The 20,656-nt window shown below is 31.5% G+C and overlaps 3 protein-coding genes across 3 annotated transcripts; all 3 read left to right on the plus strand.

Annotated features, from left to right (window-relative positions):
• The first annotated feature begins 807 nt into the window (after positions 1-807).
• LOC125072708 (UDP-glucosyltransferase 2-like) lies at positions 808-3,373 on the plus strand. The gene is made up of 4 exons (XM_047683384.1): positions 808-1,646; positions 2,125-2,347; positions 2,471-2,690; positions 3,048-3,373. The coding sequence occupies exons 1-4, from the start codon at positions 816-818 to the stop codon at positions 3,331-3,333; spliced, it is 1,560 nt and encodes a 519-aa protein (XP_047539340.1). The 5' UTR covers positions 808-815; the 3' UTR covers positions 3,334-3,373.
• An 8,758-nt stretch (positions 3,374-12,131) lies between these two features.
• Positions 12,132-14,839, plus strand: LOC125072707 (UDP-glucosyltransferase 2-like). The gene is made up of 4 exons (XM_047683383.1): positions 12,132-12,978; positions 13,056-13,278; positions 13,780-13,999; positions 14,434-14,839. The coding sequence occupies exons 1-4, from the start codon at positions 12,145-12,147 to the stop codon at positions 14,717-14,719; spliced, it is 1,563 nt and encodes a 520-aa protein (XP_047539339.1). The 5' UTR covers positions 12,132-12,144; the 3' UTR covers positions 14,720-14,839.
• Positions 14,840-17,722: 2,883 nt separating this feature from the next.
• LOC125072562 (UDP-glucosyltransferase 2-like) lies at positions 17,723-20,097 on the plus strand. Its single transcript, XM_047683191.1, has 4 exons — positions 17,723-18,556; positions 18,639-18,861; positions 19,128-19,347; positions 19,801-20,097. The coding sequence occupies exons 1-4, from the start codon at positions 17,723-17,725 to the stop codon at positions 20,084-20,086; spliced, it is 1,563 nt and encodes a 520-aa protein (XP_047539147.1). The 3' UTR covers positions 20,087-20,097.
• The last annotated feature ends 559 nt before the right edge of the window (positions 20,098-20,656 follow it).

The following is a 20,656-nucleotide window of genomic DNA, read 5'->3' on the forward strand; positions in this document are numbered from 1 at the left end:
ATATAAAATACAGTCATGTTAGTTAAATACAATTATATATGTATGTTATATCTCCTGTCTGGAAGTCAATAAGCATTAACTCCACGCTTTTTTATCATCAATACAATCTTGTATCGAATAAATTGTCTCTCAAATCGTTTGTACGATAGAATGTTTATGCGCTATGTTATAATTGTTCTTTAACTTTAAATTTGGAAGACACAACTAATTGTGTCTTATAAAAAAGAACAGCTTGTAAATCTCCCAAAGTAGGATAAATGCATCCTTTTCTAGAAGAAAATTTCGACCGTATCTCGAAACAGCAATGCAGGTTTACCTTTGGCAGAATTGCATCAGACACCGCCGAGTCCTAGTTAAATTATACTAAATAAATTAGACAAATAAACTAAAATATTTCCGGCTAATAAATGTTGTATACTAGATGATTTGCATATAAAGTATGTTTTTAAAATGTCACTATAGAAAATATGGTCTGTAAGTATAAGTACTGAATCTCGCCTATATTTTTCTAAGAAAACAAATATTATTTTGAGTGTTCAATATTATTCTGATAAATTAAATTCAAAAAAACAATTTGGTAAAACTAAATACTATAAAGCGTTTACTGTGAATATTTGAATAAAAAGTGTAATTAACTAAAATATTAATATTTTGTTGTGAATCAAATCTTATGGGCTTATCGAGTAATCGTATCGTTACGCAAAAGCAATCACGAAGAAGAGCCAGCTATCAAAGTGTCGATATCAATATTTAATATTACCAAAACCTCATATAAAAGCAGACCTTGATAATTTATTTCAGTCAAGCCTATTAACATGTCGTGGGTGTGGGGTACTGTTATTGCGCTATCTGTGTTTGCAACGACGGAAATCGAAAGTGCTAGAATATTAGCATACTTTCCTACACCATCAATAAGTCACCAGGTAGTGTTCCGTCATATAACGAAAGAGTTAGCCAGGCGTGGACATGAAGTCACCGTAGTCACAACCGATCCAATCCCAAAGGAACAAGAACCAGAAAATATGACACAACTTGATGTGCACGACGTTTCATATAAACATTGGGAAGAATTGTTTTTGATGCATAAAGGGAAGAAGCAAGATATTTTACATCAGGTGAACTCACTATTCGAAAAATTAGCGACAGTTGTCAAAATACAAATGGAAACACCGAATGTTCGAAACTTTTTAAAGAATAAGGATAGGAAATATTTTGATTTACTTCTGCTTGAAGCTATGAATCGTCCATTAATTGGTATTGCTCATTTGTTTGATGCTCCTATCATTCATATTAGTTCCTTCGGTGCAGTACCACATCAGTATAAAAATTTCGGTGCTCCAATGCATCCATTATTATATCCCACACCTGGCAGTTTTAGATCATATAATTTAACTCTTTGGGAAAAGGGTTTTGAACTGGTCAAATATTTAATATTAGAATCTATGATTTCAAATGCATTAGATTTTGATATTATGATAATGAAGAAAACTTTTGGTGATGATGTTCCAACTATTGAAGAGTTGGCAAAAAGAATTCAAATGTTGTTTTTAAATGAACATCCTATTTGGGCTGAAAATCATCCAGTACCACCAAATATGGTTTTCATCGGTGGTATTCATCAGAGTGAAGTTAAAGAATTACCTAAGGTTAGTACTTTAATAAATAATAAAATCTTACGATATAAAAATAAGGTATAGTCACTAATAAGTAACAGGTTGCACATTATATTTTTTTCTTATAATATATAATTTATCAGAAATCAATATACCCATATGAATTGTAAAAAAAAAAAATCAGTGTTAACTACAAAATATAATTATATTTAAGTTTATAATATTTTTTATTACAGAACAATCGTTTACAATCTAGTTAACAAGCTCTAATCGCATGTAAACTTTATGTTTTATGTTGAAAAAATAGGAATAACTTACGATTCGCCGTAAATTACGCAGTTTCAATCAAACAATGTTTTTTTTTTTTAATTCCATTGAGCATTTGTCTTATTACGCTTTTGTTTTTGTAACAAGTAATATAACACGAAATCAAAGTGTTTAATTTAAATTGATAAAAATAGTAATCAAAATAATAAGGTTTAATAGTAATTTGTAATATTATTTATTATAGGATCTCAAAAATCAATTGGATAATTCAGAACATGGCGTTATATACGTAAGTTTTGGGACAAACGTTAAACCGTCATTATTGCCACCAGAGAAGATTCAAATAATGACAAAAGTTTTCTCACAATTAAAATACGATGTTTTATGGAAATGGAATAACGACGAATTACCTCCACTATCAAACAATACGAAAATATCTAAATGGTTTCCGCAAAGTGATCTTCTAAGTGAGTATTTTAAATTTAAGTAAAATATTTTTATTATATATTATTTGATTTCTTAAATAATTATTTTTTATGTTTCGCAAAGAACAAATTCAAAGGTACAGTAATATTTTTTATTATTTATAGAACATCCAAATGTTAAGCTATTTATAACACAAGGAGGACTCCAATCTACAGATGAAACTATTAACGCTGCAGTTCCTGTTATCGGTATCCCAATGTTAGGAGATCAATGGTACAATGTTGAAAAATATGTTCATCATAAGATTGGTCTTCAACTCGATATAACAACATTGACAGAAAAAGAATTCAAAGATGCTATTACAACAGTAATTGAAGACAAGAGGTAAAATTAAATTCAAATTTTTCAGGAAACGGAAAATTTAATTAAATATGAAGTTTTTTTTTTTAATTTTTACCTTTCTAAATTAATAATATTAAAATTTTGACAGCCTTTAATTCATTTCGATAAATTATAATTTATTTTGAAATATTTACTTTTGAAAAAGTAGGTATATCGTATTCGATTTTTTGAATAGATTAATAAGCTATTAAGGAAACATTATCAATAAGTTACGCTTTAAGGTTATCGATCAGATTTAGTTACAACAATGTTTACTTTTTAGAAATCACAGAAATAATCATTCGCAACGCAAATCATGACGTTAATGACATCATAATTAATTATTTGTATTTTTTTCAGCTACAAGAACAATATCATTAGGCTGAGAACCCTTATGAGAGAATTTCCCGTCAAGCCACTGGACAATGCCATATGGTGGATAGAACACGTCCTCAAATATGGCGGGGAACATCTTCAAAGTCCAGCGGCTCGAATGAGCTGGACTGAATATTATGAAATAAATTTAGTGCTCATAGTTTTAGCTATATTAGTGGTAATTTTAGTATTACTCAGTTATGTATTAAGATTTGTTTTATCAATTGCTTACAATATTTATATTACGGACAAAAAGTTAAAAAGTTTTTAAGCATAGTTAAGAGTTACTATTATATCTTATAAGACTGGTACCTGTACGTTGTAATTAATCTGATTGGACGTTGAATAATCATTATTTATAAAATTATATTATTTTCGATTTACTTAGTTTTATTTTTAAGAATGCTATGAAAAATATTTACAAAAAAAATTCAGCAGCTATTATTTATATCTTACTTGGTAGAAGGGTTCAGACATAAGATGGTAATCTTAGGCTTTTGGCGCATTGGTGTTTTAAGGAATTACTTAAAGTCAAATGTCCAATGTGTTCGACTGCCGAAGTTCATAATAAATATCGTCAATATTTAAAGTAAGAGACCACTTATATACACCAAACGACCACCAAAAATATATATACTTCCTATTATTTTATGAATCGTTGACATAAATGTATATTTGATGGAGATATGTCGCTGATGTAATTCAGACCCAGTTTCAGTCACCGTTAAAATAAGCCTAGCTAACATTTTTGAATAAAAACTAAAAACATTGAAGAAAAAAAATATAGGCTTTTTTGCTTTAAAGATTACTATCACACATTTTGTAACACAAATTAATGTGTTTGAAACATGTTTGCTGGTAAAAAAACATTTCCTAGCGTTGCGACAAATTTTTGCATGAGCGATGGAATTGATGTCACAGTTAGGCGGTGACATCGAGAGCAAGCTCTTGTAGTCTTGTTGAAAAAAGGGGAAGCGAGAAAGCGCTGTGAATGCGCTTACACCCTTTTATTGGCTTTAAACTCAATAATATTTTTATCAGAGCCCCATTTGCCAAAAAGTCCTAACGTCCTATCGAGTTCAAAAACAAGATCCCTCCAACTCTCCTCAGTTTCCGCGTATCCGGCTATTGCGCTCGTGTTTTCCCAGGGGTAAGCATATCATTGATATGCAAAAGAAAGTGTGTGGGGGAAAGCAAAGAACCCTGGAGAACCCCAACATTCACTGCGTCGGATTTTAAAGATCCACCTTCAACTAGAACGCGACGTATGACCTTTACTTTTATAGGAAGCTAGCAATCCAGGTGCACAGCTCAGCTGGTAGGCCATTCGCCGGTAGCTTGAAATTAAGGTGACAGAATCCTATGTAATAAATAAATCAGCCTACTCTAGATAGAATAAATCCCATCAAAAACATAAATGTAAAAATGAGAGCCAAGTTAAATATTATGATATATACCTTGGTTGTTGACTTCAACGACAAAAGAAGTGAGATCTAAATTTTTGCCAAGTTAAATAGCCCTTCTGAAATTTATTTATAACTACATAAAATAGCATTTCTTCTTATAACTTGGGATAATATATTGTTGCCTAAGGTCTGACTTGGCTAGTTCTCATATAAGAATTATATTATAGCCTTCGTAAGTTCTAAGCCTTTACAAATGAATTATAAACACAAATTAAGCACGCAAATATTCAATGGTACTTGTCTAGATATGAACTCGCAATATCTGGTTAAGATTCATGTTTTCTAGTGACTGGACCATCGCAGCTCTTAATGTACGTATATACTAACTAAGCAATACTGAGCTGTCCTCCATTCTTCTTAGATGTTCTGAGTTATAATTTGTTATTTTAAACACAAACTACAAGTTGTGTTTATAAACATATAAGAACTAGCCAAGTCAGACCTTAGGCAACAATATATTATCCCAAGTTATAAGAAGAAATGCTATTTTATGTAGTTATAAATAAATTTCAGAAGGGCTATTTAACTTGGCAAAAATTTAGATCTCACTTCTTTTGTCGTTGAAGTCAACAACCAAGGTATATATCATAATATTTAACTTGGCTCTCATTTTTACATTTATGTTTTTGATGGGATATCACTACTTTTTGTATATAAATTATTAATAGGTACTTATTAATAACAAAATTAATACCAAATGGTTTTTGTTAAGCTATTCTATTTTCCTACGTTTACGGGGTATAATTGTCTTTTTTTTGATACGTTCTTATTTTTCTTGTAGGTACCTCTGAAATGTTCGAGTGAATTGTCCATTCAGTGTCCGGATTTTTTTTACGCGTTTTCTGTTTATACTTAATTTGGCCAAGTAGGGGTGGTATAACGTGCGCAGACGGTTGTACTCTACAATAGAGCTCTCTTGTGTCTTGATTTGAATTGGACCTAAATTGATAAGATGTACTCCATCTAAGGTTTTAACTCTAGAGAGGCCAACGTAAGCCTGCTCTTTTCTTAATATAGAGGAGCCTATGTCGAAAAGAGCACCGTCAAGGCGAAGGCCTTGTAATTTGTGTATAATAGTAGAATATGCTAAGCAAATAGAGAATTATTTCCTTTGAACATATATGTACATTACTTAATATCTGTAACTTGGTTTTTACTTCTAGTTCGCAAATTAAATTATGTTTAAATTGAATTGTTATTTTACGTGCGCTATTGCTGTTATCGACGTCCCCAATGTACCTTCTCTATTTTTCCATTGAACCCATTCATCAGTCCTTTGCTGACATCAGCATGCTTGCTCGATACTGTTCTTCCAAGCAATAAGGATCCCCGTTTGTAGCGCTAGAGTACAAACTTAAATCATTCCAGTTACGATATACATACTCTACTACAATCTCACGAAACCTATTTTATTGTTGTATACTAGTATACTCAAAAAAAAAATATGCAGTCGAATAGACTAGGCAGTTTCCATCGGAAGGTATTGAAATAATTCTTATGAGCGCGGTTGCCACTCGCTCAGACACGTCCGCGGTAAGGTTTAATCGCAACGCTCCTAACCCGCTGCTCCGGCGTCGCGTCGCGCGCCGTGTACCGAAATGCCTATTATTATTATTTTTTTAAGTATAATTATTTGGCACCATTGATGTGCGCTAAATGCTAGTTAATAACGTAATAAATACGAAAGTCGGCTATACTCATAAGTACTAAAACGGAAATATTTGGATTCAAAAAACTTAAGGGTGGTATTCAACTTGTTATATATTCACGTGAAGACCTTAAAATCCACATGAAGACCGGCTGTCATAAGTTTTGATTGCTGGTTCTTACATCATTTTTTTATTATTACAGTTATTACAGGAACTAAGTATATAAGTGTTCCTATAGACCCAATAAAATGAAAAATTATAATAATATGATAAAAAATTACCAGTTTCAGATTTTTTCCTTTATATTGGCTTAATTATTTACCTGCATGCCAAATTTGAACTTTCTAGGTCACCTGGAAGTAGGTTATAGTTTTGATCTATAGGTCAGTCAGTGATAAAAATGACGATTTTTAGACGTTAATATCTAAATAACCATTTGAGATGCGTTTATGAAATTTGGAAAACATATGTATCTCGCGAGTCTCAATATATGAGCCAAATTTGACACATCTATGTTAAATAGTTTTTGAGTTATGAGGAGGTCAAAAGTGGCTCCAAATGGTTCGTGTAATATTACACACGGTGCTACTAGCCAGTTCTGTTACTAGAACTTGGCTGACACGCTACCGCGTGTCTAGATCATAAAGCAGGCTGTACTAAATTGTTTCATTAGCATAGGATGAGTTAACCCTCACAATATGACCATGTGACCTAAATGCTAAATTATACGGAATATTGCTCACGCAATAATGTCAGGCGCATTATTTTCTTGACCATAATTATATATGAAGCACTAGCGACCCGCCCTGGCTTCGCAAGGATGCAATGCTGATACTAAATTAATACTAAAAAATGTCTTACAACTTTCACACTTTTTCAGTCATTAGACAATACAAACCGCTATGTGCCTGCGTTTTAAATTTGTAATATCTTTAAATATATTCATTTAAATTACATGTTGTAAGGTGCCTTATTGATCAACATTAAATTCACAAAGTATTTAAGGTAGTAATTGGATAAGGATTAATGTGGTATTGCTTAAAATCGCTTCGAAAATAAGCCATTATTTTTCGTAAAAAGTAAAGGATAAAAAAAAGGTTATTGTGTTATCCATAAAAGATAGACTAGATATAATATCATCGCGGACTTTTTTGAAGACCTTTTTAAGGTGTATAATACCGTAATACATTATTTTGTTCTATCTTGTAGGGTTCAGCCGGCGTTTGCAATATAAGCGCAAAAAATATGTTGATTTACGAAATCACTTCAGAAACCTTTAAAATATTCAGTGTTTCTCTACTATATTGTACATGTATTATAGATATAAACTTTCCACTCAAATCAATCTATCTAATAAAAAAACCGCATCAAAATCCATTGTGTAATTTTAAAGATCTAAGCATACATAGGGACAGACTGCGGTAAGCGACTTTGTTTTAAACTATGTTATGATTTTAACTTTGGAGTTTAAGGAATATTTTTAAATTTTAAGAAAATATAAAAACTAATTAATTTAATTTATCAATTGTAAAATACAATTTTCAGAATCAATCAATTGTTTGGTGTTTATAAATAAGTTTTATCCAATATATTTTCGATGACATACATCGTAAACGTCATGTTGTTTCCTTAATTTAAAAATGACTGTACCCAAGACAAAAAATATAGAGACGTATCGAAGTTATATGTAATTGCTAGAATTAATCATCAAAAACAAAGTTGCACCCTCACATTTATTTAATTTTAAAGCACAGTTGTTTCCGAGAGTTCAGATACATATATAACAATTATATTACTAAATGTATGCGTATAGATACATATATTGCCCATCTAGTGAGTTTCGTGAAGGAACACCGAACCCGTCGTCTAATGAGTTCGCGTTAGAGACTTTCCTGCATCTTCGTGTTAGAGAGTCAATATTCCAAGTTGCAAAGCGATTATCCGCCTGGGTGCTAAATTCTTTATCTGTATCCGTAATTGACACGGTAGCTCTTGCGCACCGTTTAGCGGCGACGCCATAGCCGTACTCATTCAATCCGATCCAAGCATTCCCTTGGATCTGGCCATTTGAACGGCGAAGATAATTTTAAACGGAACGATTGCCATCTGCCCTCTAGATTGATATAGAGTCAAGAAGGGAGATAAAAAGTGAAGGGAAAGATAAGGAAGAAGGTATTAGAGTAGAGGAAGAGAAGAATAAAAAAAATAGTAAGAAGGAGGTGCATTAGGTAGGTGATGCATTTGCATAATGGGGTTAAAGGTTACTGTAAAATGTCTTTGGCTCTTTGGTAGTTTCCCCCCTTCCATTACCGGTGAGACTGCCTTCGCGAGATGATTTTGGGGTTTGAGGTTACTGTTTAAAGTTTTAGGCGATATGCGAATGTTCCTCATTCTGTCTGACCGGGTTGCTGGAGTACTATGTGGTACTGACTGGTTAACATACCAATGTCATTATCGATGTTTTTATTATTTGGTAGTACCAGAATTTAGAAAAAATGTTGAAGGGCGTATCGGAGGATGTAATAATGCTAAAATATTACGTTGTTAAGGACTCATATAACGGATTGCATCCTGGATAGCTGTCACATGAATCGTTTTGTACGAGAATTGTCGCTTGTAGTAAAATGTCTCGTCATTTTTAGAGACGTATGAATGATTACTTAATGATAGTATATGATAATATAAAAGTAGTTTAGTTATGTTCCTCTAAATGTGATAAGCCTGAATATGCCTGCTCCTTTAAGTAGTAACTTGACGTACAAATAATGATGTAAATTTTGAGTAATCGACCAACGGATGCTTGCCTGTTGGAGGCTAGCGTTAAGTTTTATTTCCACGGTGGAGTTTATATTTAAGTAAAGCGTATTAAGGGTTTATAAGCAAGTTAGGAAAAAGGTCGGTGTAGTTATAAGTCTTAGTTAAAAGCAAAGTACTGCGTTTATATATTAGAGATTAATATAATATATTAATACTTTATAAATAATCAACTATGGTAGAAAGTATAATAGGTATATTGTACCATATCCACTTGAATGATTCCTAGGCGGTAGTCTATTCATTTGACACAATATTTATTTGTCTGATTATTGTTAATCAACAATGTTTGCTTGCATTAGGTCGCCTGGCGGTTGTACACTTGAGTTAGTATGAGAAACAGTGATTTAATGTCATAATAAATCAGGTTTTGTCCCTTTGCCTTAAGATTTCCTCGTATACGACTGATTGATTTGGGGACATGGATCCTTATTTTTATTGTTATCGTTGTGGCTGTAGCTACTTTATAAACATCATAGTTACGACTGCGATACTCACTGGACGGGTTTATTGACTTAATGATAAGTTTCAACTTTGATGTTAACACCACAGTTATAACTGTGCTATCCACAGGACTATGGTCTTTTTTATTGTTAAGACTTTTAGTCTTCTATACAGCTTAGCTGTGATACCTACGGAACTTTATTTTAACTTGTTATATTATTTAATAAGTGTGGGCGCTCTATGCCATCAATGTATAACAGCTTAATTCCATCAGTTATTCGTAATAAGTGTTAAAGGATGAACCGGTGTCTTATAACTCCAATAGTTTATTAATATTCATTAATTAATTATTAAAATTTATTATCTACATAAAACAAAATATTTATACTTTGATAAACCTAGTTTTATTTTCCTCCTCTATAGTCAATTGAACTTATGATCTCCAACGCCCTAAAAGAACACAGTTATTACAAAAAATACAACATTATATTTATCCCAACTGACTCGTAGAAATTGCGGGTCAAATCGATGTTTAGATAATAAAACATAAATTTAATAGTCAGAACTTTAAATATGGGAGTCTAAAATCACTTTTCTACGGTAGTTAGTTATTCATCTTTGAAAACGTAAGCAAGCATCCAATTTTATTTATTTCCTCTGTTGTTCCGATTTTAGGAAGCGTGCCCCGACATATATCTTAGACCTCTCCTTTTTAATATTTTGCCAATGTTGTAAAATAAAAAAAAAAATGCTAGGAAAAATCTTCATAAATTCCGTGCGGGTAAAGCCGCAGAATCAGCTAGTGTTCTATATTTGTAACCAACCATAAAATGAGACTTGGGAAGGACAACGACGACGATTTTTCTGTTGTTGTTACCGGATTAAATAAATAAAAAAATGTTAAGCAACCGTTGTTTCAGAATAAAGAGCCTTCAGGGAAAAACGCAAGAAGCTCGCTTAGGCTTACGCATTTTCTCAAATTAAATTCATAAATATTAAACCATTAATTTGAAATGCCTTTGGAACCAATAATTGCTACGTTTTTCATCACATTATATACACGTATTGTGTAATACGGCTTATCATATAAGATAAGTATTTAATTAATTATAAAGATAAAAATATCTGTTGAATTTTATTACAGAAAATAATACCTAAAATCTGAAAATGGATTTTTTTGGATTACCTTTATTTCCACTGATATAATGATTTTTAATAATTCTTTCAGAATGATGTGTATTATTTATATGTTTCTTCATTATTAAACTCATATAGAAACAAATTACGACCTCTAAGATGACATAAATAGATACTTACGAGATAGTATTTTTACAGAATGAAAACTGTTACATATAATATGCAGCGTTACCCCAAATTAAAGTTCCGTAAGGCGTGATATTATTATAACATTTTATCCAAGTATTATCAACGTATGTTGTTTTCATGTTTAGCTTAATGCTATAATCGTGAAGATTTTGTATTCCGAATATTTTTTGTTTTAAATAAAAATTATAGAAATTCAAGATATATATCATTCTCCTGCCCTTATCCCAATTTTACTTGGGGTCGGCGCAGCATGTCTTTTTTTTCCATACTTCTCTGTCAGACGTTATCTCACAAGAAACATTCTTTCTAACCATATCGTCACATACGATCTTTATTTATTTCAATAGAAATTCAAGAAAAAATAATAATATTCACTGTTTACGACGCCTGATACAATAATGAAGCAAAAATACACATATATATAAACGCATATAACAATAAAGTTATATTTCTTCGGTACTAAACGGCACTCTGCCGTTTGAAGAAGAATTCTAGAAGTGTCTACGTTTTTATAATACACCAGTCAACTTAAACTCAATGGATCACTTACTACATCTTTAAACTTAAGTCCTGTGGCCTTGATATATATATTACTGCATTTTATTAATGATTTTGAACTCTCCGGATTTTATATTACTAAGCATACGCTTAATAATATAAAATACGGAATGAACTTAAGGTAGACGTCCACCTTAGTTACTTTTTGAATTAAATGACTTTCGTACTATAATTTGTATCAAAAGTTTACAAGTGGCAAATAGTATAATTATTTCAATTACAAAAAATTATAATAAAATATATCAATATTTGTATGGATTATTTTCATGTCATGTCAGTCAATAAATATGGTATTAGTAAAGGCTATCCTCAAGTGTCTGAAACGACGATAAGAGTCAAATTAATAAATTTGATTTTAGTAACTAAAATTATTATTATATATCATAAAATAGATCGCGTCATCACCCGATCGGGCAACCAATGATCGTTAAGTATATAGTCAGATTAGTTAATCTGACTCGTTTCCGAAACTGGTGGGTAGTTATGTATGAATTTATTTATATATCAGTATTTAGAGAAGTTATGCAATAACATACACGCAAGCAAGAGTAAGAGCAAGGACAGAGATCTCATCCTCGTTACATTTTTTCAACAATTTTACAAAATCCAACATACAAATAAAATTTCACCAAACTCATAAATATATTGATAAAAACTATTATTCTCTACTAATAGAACTCGATAATCATGCAACAAGACATTTTAATCAGCGGAGTAACTACTTATTGATAGCACGTCGATATGATATTTGCGTAAAATCATTCCAAGATATTATATAAAGGTATATTTTAGATTTTTTTATCAGTGTAGCACTCAAAATTAGACATGGCAGGTACGTCAACGACGGTATTTCTGTTGTTTGTGTTATCAGTGGCGGGAATAGAAGGAGCGAGAATATTAGCATACTTTCCAACGCCATCGATAAGTCATCAAGTTGTCTTCCGTCCTATAATACACGAATTAGCGAGAAGAGGTCATGAAGTAACTGTCGTCACCACTGATCCGGTATTCACGAAAGGAAATCCTCTTGCGAATCTAACAGAGATTGATGTCCACGATGTATCCTATAGTAAATGGAGAGATGTGCTTAAGCACCACACCGGAAATAAAGACGATGTGTTAAATCAAATAAGAATGATATTCGAAAGGTTGGCAATTATACTTGATGCGCAGATGGAAACACCACAGGTGAAAAATATGCTAAAAAATAAAGATAGAAAGTATTTTGATTTACTTATACTTGAAGCTTGCAACCGTCCTCTTTTTGGTATTACTCAAATGTTTGATGCACCGACAATTGTAATAAGTTCTTTCGGTGCAGTACCCGTTCAATATAGTGCTATGGGTGCACCAATGCATCCTTTAATATATCCTACACTTGGTCGACAGAAGCTATACAATCTAACACTTTGGGATAAATTCTTGGAAATGTTCAAATACGTGGCATTCGACATTATAGTTTCGACAACTGAAGCTTTTGACTATCAAATAATGCGGAAACATTTCGGTAGCGAAGTCCCCTCTTATCATGAATTGGGTAAAAGAATACAAATGATGTTTTTGAACGAACATCCCATTTGGGCAGATAATCACCCTGTACCACCAAGTATCGTTTATATCGGCGGTATACATCAAGCTGTAGAAAAAGAGTTACCTAAGGCAAGTTTTGAGGATTTTATTATATTGGAAAGTTTAAGTCTAATTATATCATATAAACTAATTATTTATCTTCGCAGGACCTCAAAAACTATCTGGATTCGTCGAAAAATGGTGTTATATATGTGAGCTTTGGTACGAATGTTGTACCATCTCTTTTGCCAGCGGAAAAAATTAAAGCTATAGCAAAAGTATTTTCTGAACTACCTTACGACGTACTATGGAAATGGGATCAGGACACACTACCAGGACAATCGAAGAATATTAAAATATCTAAATGGTTCCCTCAAACTGACGTTTTAAGTAAGTCTCATTTTTTATGAATATATACATATATATCAAGAAGTATACTCTAACGCATATTTAAACTTACTAAAATGCTAAACTAATCGGTAAAGTACACGTGTAACTATTTATGACTTGGAACATACAAACCCGCGCTGTTAATGATTGGAGAAAACTTAATGCCAAGCTGTAACAAATGTAATTTCACCCTTTGTGATATTGAATTAAAAAATATATATATGTGTCTTGTATCTGATGATTTTCATATTTCTAGCATCTAAAATTAATGATTTCCCATGATCATGGGACATTAAACCACAATCTGAATCTATTAGTTATTAGAACCTTTTTTTAAGTTGTTTATCAGCGATGTATGTATGATTATGACTTTCAAATATTCTACAGTCACCAAATTTTACCTATATGAGTTTTTGTTGTAAAAATATATTTTTGAATTAAAACGACATTAAGTCATATTTAGAAGAATAATAATGATCAAATTAACCTTATTCACTTCAGGACATCCCAATGTAAAATTATTCATTACGCAAGGAGGACTACAATCGACTGACGAAGCTATCGATGCTACTGTGCCATTAATTGGCATTCCAATGTTAGCAGATCAATGGTATAATGTAGAAAAATATGTTTATCACCGAATCGGTAAACAACTTGATATGACGACTTTAACAGAAAAGGAATTCAAGGACTCCATAACGACTGTGATCACTGATAAGAGGTATGTATGATTAAACGTATCACTATAAATTCTTGTACCTTATTCTTATTATGCTTTCGTATATGTTGAAGTTCTAGGCTAGCTCTTATCAGTCGATACAACGCTCTTATTAATTACAGTAGTCAAAAACATGTCTTTATACCACATGAATTATAACCTTTTTTATCACCATTAAAGAGCAAGGATAAAAGGCTCTAATACAAATGTTTTAAATTTATACTTGTAACATTCGTTGCACCGACATAGCAACTTGTGTTCTGATTTTATTTTTAGTGCAAACGTATCAGTGATTTTACGTCATTAATTAATTACACGGTTTTTAATAATAAGATTTTTTTAAATTAATTGTTATCAATTATTTTTTGATGCGTTGTCAAGTATATATAATAACTAATCATTTTATATTGATAATTTATATTTGTTAAAATTTTTAGCTACAAAAACAACATCATGAGGCTAAAAGCACTGATGAGGTCGCACCCGATCAAGCCCGTCGATAAAGCCGTCTGGTGGGTGGAACATGTCTTGAAGTATGGCGCTGGTCACCTTCAGAGCCCTGCAGCTCACATGTCGTGGTTTGATTATTATGAAATTAAATTAGTTCTCATAACAATTGCCATCATTATATCTATTTTAGCCCTGTTAAGTTATATCCTTAAACTAGTTATCAGTTTTGTATACAGATTGCTTAAAAATAATATTAAGCTTAAACGCCAATAGACCTGTGATATTTATTAATAAAATCCAGTTCACACGGATTTTAGTGTAAAATTTATGTAATAATGAAATATATTTCACCTATGGATAATTTTATTTCGTTTGGTGTAAACGGTGATATTTAATAAGGAAGAAGATTTCGTTTTATATTTTTGTTTATATCTTGGATTGAATGTATTTGTATAAAGTGAGCGCAAATGACAATTAATATTAATAATATTTACTTTTTTTTCAAATAATATGGTCCAACCAATTGAGATGAGTTAGCTACAGATATTTATGAAGGAAATACGAAGCTAATTAAAAGTATAGAAGTAAAAACACTCTACCGAAATTGTCAATAGCCATTGTATATCAATAAAGAGATTTCTGAATAATTTGTAGTATATCTTTATCTTTATTTAACATTGATAACAAAACAGATAATTGGAAAAAAGGTATTATACGCAGCTTACAGTAGAGTGAACAGACACAGTAACAGTGGCAGAAATCGCTACGAGAGGAGAATGTATTTTGCCTTCATGCGATCTTTGCCTCTTTTTATTTTTCTCTCTGCAGACGACCTCTGTGATCGAGTAGTGTGTACACCAGTTTTCATGGGTACGCTACTCTGAGGTCCCGGATTCGATTCCCGGCCGATTCGATGTAGAAAATGTTCATTAGTTTTCTATTTTGTCTTGGGTCTGGGTTTGTGGTACCGTCGTTACTTCCTATTTTCCATAATACAAGTGCTTTAGCTACTTACATTGGGATCAGAGTAATGTATGTGATGTTGTCCAATATTTATTTATTTATCTTTCTATTTTTGTATAATATTATTTGAAATTATTCTTTGTTATTGTTTTAATTCAGACGGGATTTTTAATAACAATTTTATTTTTTGTTATTTATTATTTTCAGTCGGCAATCAGGTGTCCCAAAAAGACCCGATCGTGTATATTTTTGCCCCTCTCAAAAAGAGAGGGTATATGAGTTGTGTATCTGTATATCTGTCTGTGATATTGCAGCTCCCAAACGGATGAACTGATTTTCGTTAATTTTGTGTCAAAGATTTTATTACTAGTGTTCTTAGCCATGTTTCATGAAAATCTGTTCAGCCGTTTAAAAATCATCAGCTCTTTAATAGTCGATGAGGGGATGTGACTTCCTTCCATGTGTCCTATCCATTCGAAATTTAGTACCGTATTACTTCAATGACAGAAAGAAAATGGTAAGGTAACTATGACTTCAAATATGCCATGTTAGGGTAAGTTTTAGATTTCGAAGATGGGTAATTAAATGGGACCAATTAGGATAAATTACCACTATATTTATACCTATTATACCTATTACCTAACTAAGTTACTAACTCAACTAACTAATCACTAAAAATACCTTCCTAATATACTTACTTACCTACTTTATATACTTTATATAAATTAAATAAAAATTTTAAAATACCCCCCGAAAAAATAAATTCTAAAAATTAACAAATAATATTCTTAACCTAACATAACTGTTTTCGTCACATCTATTATGTAAGTTCAACTATTTTTATTTTCCAAGCATCGTCATCCCGTCGGGTCGTCGTCGATGCATGTAGATACTTACAAAAAAACCAGCAGTATCATGATTCGACATGTGGACGCCACGGGATCGCTTTCATATGCTACCGTACGAGGAATGAATACCTAGATTAACAGTTAATTACTAATAAAAGTGTTTACAAAAAACTACTAACCATCCTACTCTGTCTTGAAGACATCTCACGCTTGATTTTTTTCTAATAAAGTTTAAGAGTTCGTTTATTTATTGAATGCACTTATCACAGGATAAACAACTCTTATTGTTAAAAAAATATATTGCCTTAGATAGAATATATCACGTTACGAACCAATACGAACCAGCAATAGCGTTTAGCGCTGGTGTAATAACACTCTGTTTGTATAATAATTATGTTGGAAACACTAGTTTCTAGTAACTAGTCATATGAGCACTGAGCCTGTATTTTATTATTAGTATTGAATATTTTATACCTGCAATAAAATGCACAATTTAGGAACAAGGCATACGAAATATAATTATTAAGAGAAGAAAATATTTCATAATAATTTCATGAAAATTTTTATGCAACTTAATAATAAGTTCTTTATTGCCTTTTTTATCATTTCTTTAATATAAGATTTTTCCGCGAGTTTTCAATATTTATTATAAAAAAAGTTTTTTTTTTAAAGTTATTTTTTTGTCGTTTTCTAAAATCGAATATTCTACCACTACGACTTGAAAATTTAGTAAGCCAGGTTAATAATAATAACAAAATATATCAAAGATTAGTATCCCTCGTTACTTTTCTTGAATTTCAGGTCTTAGGGGTAACAAAAAGTAACCAATGTTCTTCAACCAATGGTTTGGTTGTGAAAGAGCAACATACAGCTGTCTGTATAGACTGACAGAGTTACTTACCAATTTAGTACATTAGTATAGATTCTACAATGTTGAGACAATGACAAAAAATACAAGGCTGAGAATGCTTACCCAAATAATTTTTTATTTCAGTATTCATAAGTATGTCAAAATAGCTGCAGATTAGATATAAAATATATTTAAAAAATATTATCAGATAACTCAAGATTATTACATTATACTATACAAAATACAATATGTATTTTTTTTTTGTAAATTATTATTATTGATAAAGATCTAAAATTGTATGCATGTGTGCAGTAACTAAATGTTCGAGAGTCTATTTAACTACATATATTTTAGAAACCAAACTCTAGAAAAATTAAGGTAAAAATCACAGCTTTTAATTTATATTTAGCTAGTGAAAAAATTAACTAAAAATTATATAATTATGATAAAAATGATTTTAGTCAAGGACTAAATTATCATTCATCAAGTAATTTTAATCAACAAACTACCTAATTATTGATAACATATAATTATAACATTTATGAAAATATTACCAAAATATTATATAAAGGTAGGTTTTACAATTTCTTATCAGTCTCGAACTCAAAACAAGACATGGCACGCATGATAACGAATATTCTTGCGCTTTTTGTGCTATCAGTGACCGGAATAGAAGGAGCAAGAATATTAGGATTTTTCCCGACTCCCTCGATTAGCCATCAAGTTGTCTTCCGGCCTATAATTCACGAATTAGCCAGACGAGGTCATGAAGTAATCGTCGTCACACCCGATCCAGTATACCCGAAAGGAAAAGCTCCTGCAAACCTAACCGAGATAGATGTACGCGATGCTTCTTACAGTAAATGGCAAGAATTGTTTGTACATCACAACGGAAAAAAACAAGATTTAATGCTTCAAGTGACGCTGATTTTCGAAAGATTTGCAACTATATTCGATTCTCAGATGGAAACACCAGAAGTGAAGAACATGTTTAAAAATAAAGACAGAAAGTATTTTGATTTACTTATACTTGAAGCTTGCAACCGTCCGCTCATGGGCTTGACTCATGTCTTCGACGCACCAGTAATTGTGATTAGTTCTTTCGGAGCAGTTCCACTACAATATAGTTCATTAGGGGCACCTACACATCCGTTATTGTATCCCACACCAGGTCGACAGAGGTTATATAATCTATCACTTTGGGAAAGGGGTTTGGAACTATTAAAACACGTGGGTCTGGAATTTTTAATTGCGCATACCGAAGAATTTGATAACCAAATAATGAGAAAACACTTTGGCAATGATGTGCCTACATATGAAGTACTCAGAAAAAAAATTCAAATGATGTTTCTAAACGAACATCCTATTTGGGCAGATAATCGCCCTGTACCGCCAAGCATAGTTTATATTGGTGGCATTCACCAATCCGTTGAAAAAGAGCTACCTAAGGTAATTGAAAATGTTTTCATATCTGCCATTATTATAAAAATGGTAAGTAAATATAATTTAATCTTATTATTTATTTTGACAGGATCTCAAAAACTATTTAGACTCTTCGAAAAATGGCGTCATATACGTAAGTTTTGGTACAAATGTTTTACCATCTATTTTGCCACCAGAAAAAATTCAAATAATGACAAAAGTTTTGTCTGAATTACCTTATGACGTACTTTGGAAATGGGATAAGGACACATTACCAGGACAATCAAAGAATATGAAAATATCTAAATGGTTTCCACAAACTGATGTTCTAAGTAAGTTTCATAATATATCAGAATCTAACCTCAAGTTAACCCTGTAAATGATAAATAAAAGAATATAAATGTGGAAGCATCTTAATTTTAGCTGGAACATTGTAATCATATAAAAATAATCAAAGTTTCTATGAATTATTATACTAAAGTTACTGTTAATACTAAGTTATTTAAAAAAATATTAGATTTTGCTTATATGACTTACTCTTACGACATGAACTAAATGCACCATTTTTTTTACTTTACAAAAATGTTGTCTGTTTCAGATCATCCCAATGTAAAATTATTTGTAACTCAAGGAGGTCTACAATCGACTGATGAAGCTATTGATGCAACGGTGCCACTAATTGGTATTCCGATGCTTGGCGATCAATGGTACAATGTAGAAAAATATGTTCATCTCAAAATCGGATTACAACACGACCTAATGACCTTAACAGAGAACGATTTCAAAAGTTCAATCAAAACTGTCATTGAAGATAAAAGGTAAATATTAAAAATAGATAAACGGACTACAGAATATTAAAAATCAGTTCTAATAATATATATTTAAACAGCTTGCACTTTATAAGCAGTTCTTCAAATCGTGTATAATCACAGGCACGAGGGACATAACATTTTGTTTCCCAAGGTTGGTGGCGCATAGGTGATGTAAGGAATGGTTAATGTTTCTTGCAGCGCCTTTGTCTATGGGCGGTGGGGACCACTTACCATCAGGTGGTCCATATGTTCGCCCGCCAACCAATGCCATAAAAAAAATGCTCGATGCAGTTGCAATGATATGTAGTACAGATACAGAGCATCAACTAGTCGCCGTTCGTTTATATTGAACTATATCATGCTTATATCAAGTATACTTAACCCAGTGATTAAATCTAAGGAACTCTTCTTGGATGCATTACGTACAATTTGTTATAATTATTTTTTACGGTTTTTTAGCTTCAAAGAGAACATTATCAGACTGAAGAAGTTGATGAGATCATATGCAATCAAGCCCGCTGACAATGCTGTTTGGTGGGTGGAACATGTCTTGAAATACGGTGGAAGCCACCTGCGATCGCCTGCATCTGATATATCTTGGGTTGACTACTATGAGATCAAATTAGTTCTTTTAACATTAGCCATTATAATGTCTATTTTAATCTTCTTAGGTATCATCATAAAATTAATTATTAGTATTGTTTACAAATTATTAAAAAATAATATTAAAGTAAAAACTCACTGAATAGTAAGATAAGTGAAGGGTTAGAATTATTCAATCATTAATAATTATTATAAGATTAATGTATATAATGATATAATTTAAGCTATAGGAAAATATTGTCGTGGTTGCTAAAAACGACGTTTGAATGCGATTTCTTTTTTTGTTTTGAAATCGGAATTCGAAAACGTCATAAATAAGTATATAAGCATCTTTAAAACTGAATTTCATTGTTTCATTGAATTATATCTTATAGGCTCCTCTTTAATCATTACGTAATATAAATTATGGTATTATAATAATATTATCACTATTTCGGTGAAGTAAAACTTTGAAACTAGACATATCGAACCATATATCAAAAAGTTATGCCACATTGAATACAATAATTATAGTATTATTTTAAAAGATTAACGTCATATGATAGAATATCATGAGTCGTTATTTATGACCATCGAACAGCAAGTGACAAATTAGTTTTATGTTAATAGTCGTTTGGTTTATATGAAGAAGGTTACCAACCGAGACTATAATTATTATCTACTGATCATGCAATCACCGGAGATATTTAATTTAATGACAAACTGCATATTT

The sequence above is a fragment of the Vanessa atalanta genome, chromosome 22 (assembly GCF_905147765.1).
Source record: "Vanessa atalanta chromosome 22, ilVanAtal1.2, whole genome shotgun sequence".
Taxonomy (NCBI): Eukaryota; Metazoa; Arthropoda; class Insecta; order Lepidoptera; family Nymphalidae; genus Vanessa; species Vanessa atalanta.

Coding starts and splice junctions, on each gene's coding strand:
- LOC125072562 (XM_047683191.1), top strand. CDS start 17,723: ATGGCACGCATGATAACGAATATTCTTGCGCTTTTTGTGCTATCAGTG. Junction 18,557..18,638: donor TTGAAAAAGAGCTACCTAAG/GTAATTGAAAAT, acceptor TTATTTTGACAG/GATCTCAAAAACTATTTAGA. Junction 18,862..19,127: donor TCCACAAACTGATGTTCTAA/GTAAGTTTCATA, acceptor TGTCTGTTTCAG/ATCATCCCAATGTAAAATTA.
- LOC125072707 (XM_047683383.1), top strand. CDS start 12,145: ATGGCAGGTACGTCAACGACGGTATTTCTGTTGTTTGTGTTATCAGTG. Junction 13,279..13,779: donor CCCTCAAACTGACGTTTTAA/GTAAGTCTCATT, acceptor TATTCACTTCAG/GACATCCCAATGTAAAATTA. Junction 14,000..14,433: donor ACTGTGATCACTGATAAGAG/GTATGTATGATT, acceptor TAAAATTTTTAG/CTACAAAAACAACATCATGA.
- LOC125072708 (XM_047683384.1), top strand. CDS start 816: ATGTCGTGGGTGTGGGGTACTGTTATTGCGCTATCTGTGTTTGCAACG. Junction 1,647..2,124: donor AAGTTAAAGAATTACCTAAG/GTTAGTACTTTA, acceptor TATTTATTATAG/GATCTCAAAAATCAATTGGA. Junction 2,348..2,470: donor TCCGCAAAGTGATCTTCTAA/GTGAGTATTTTA, acceptor TATTATTTATAG/AACATCCAAATGTTAAGCTA.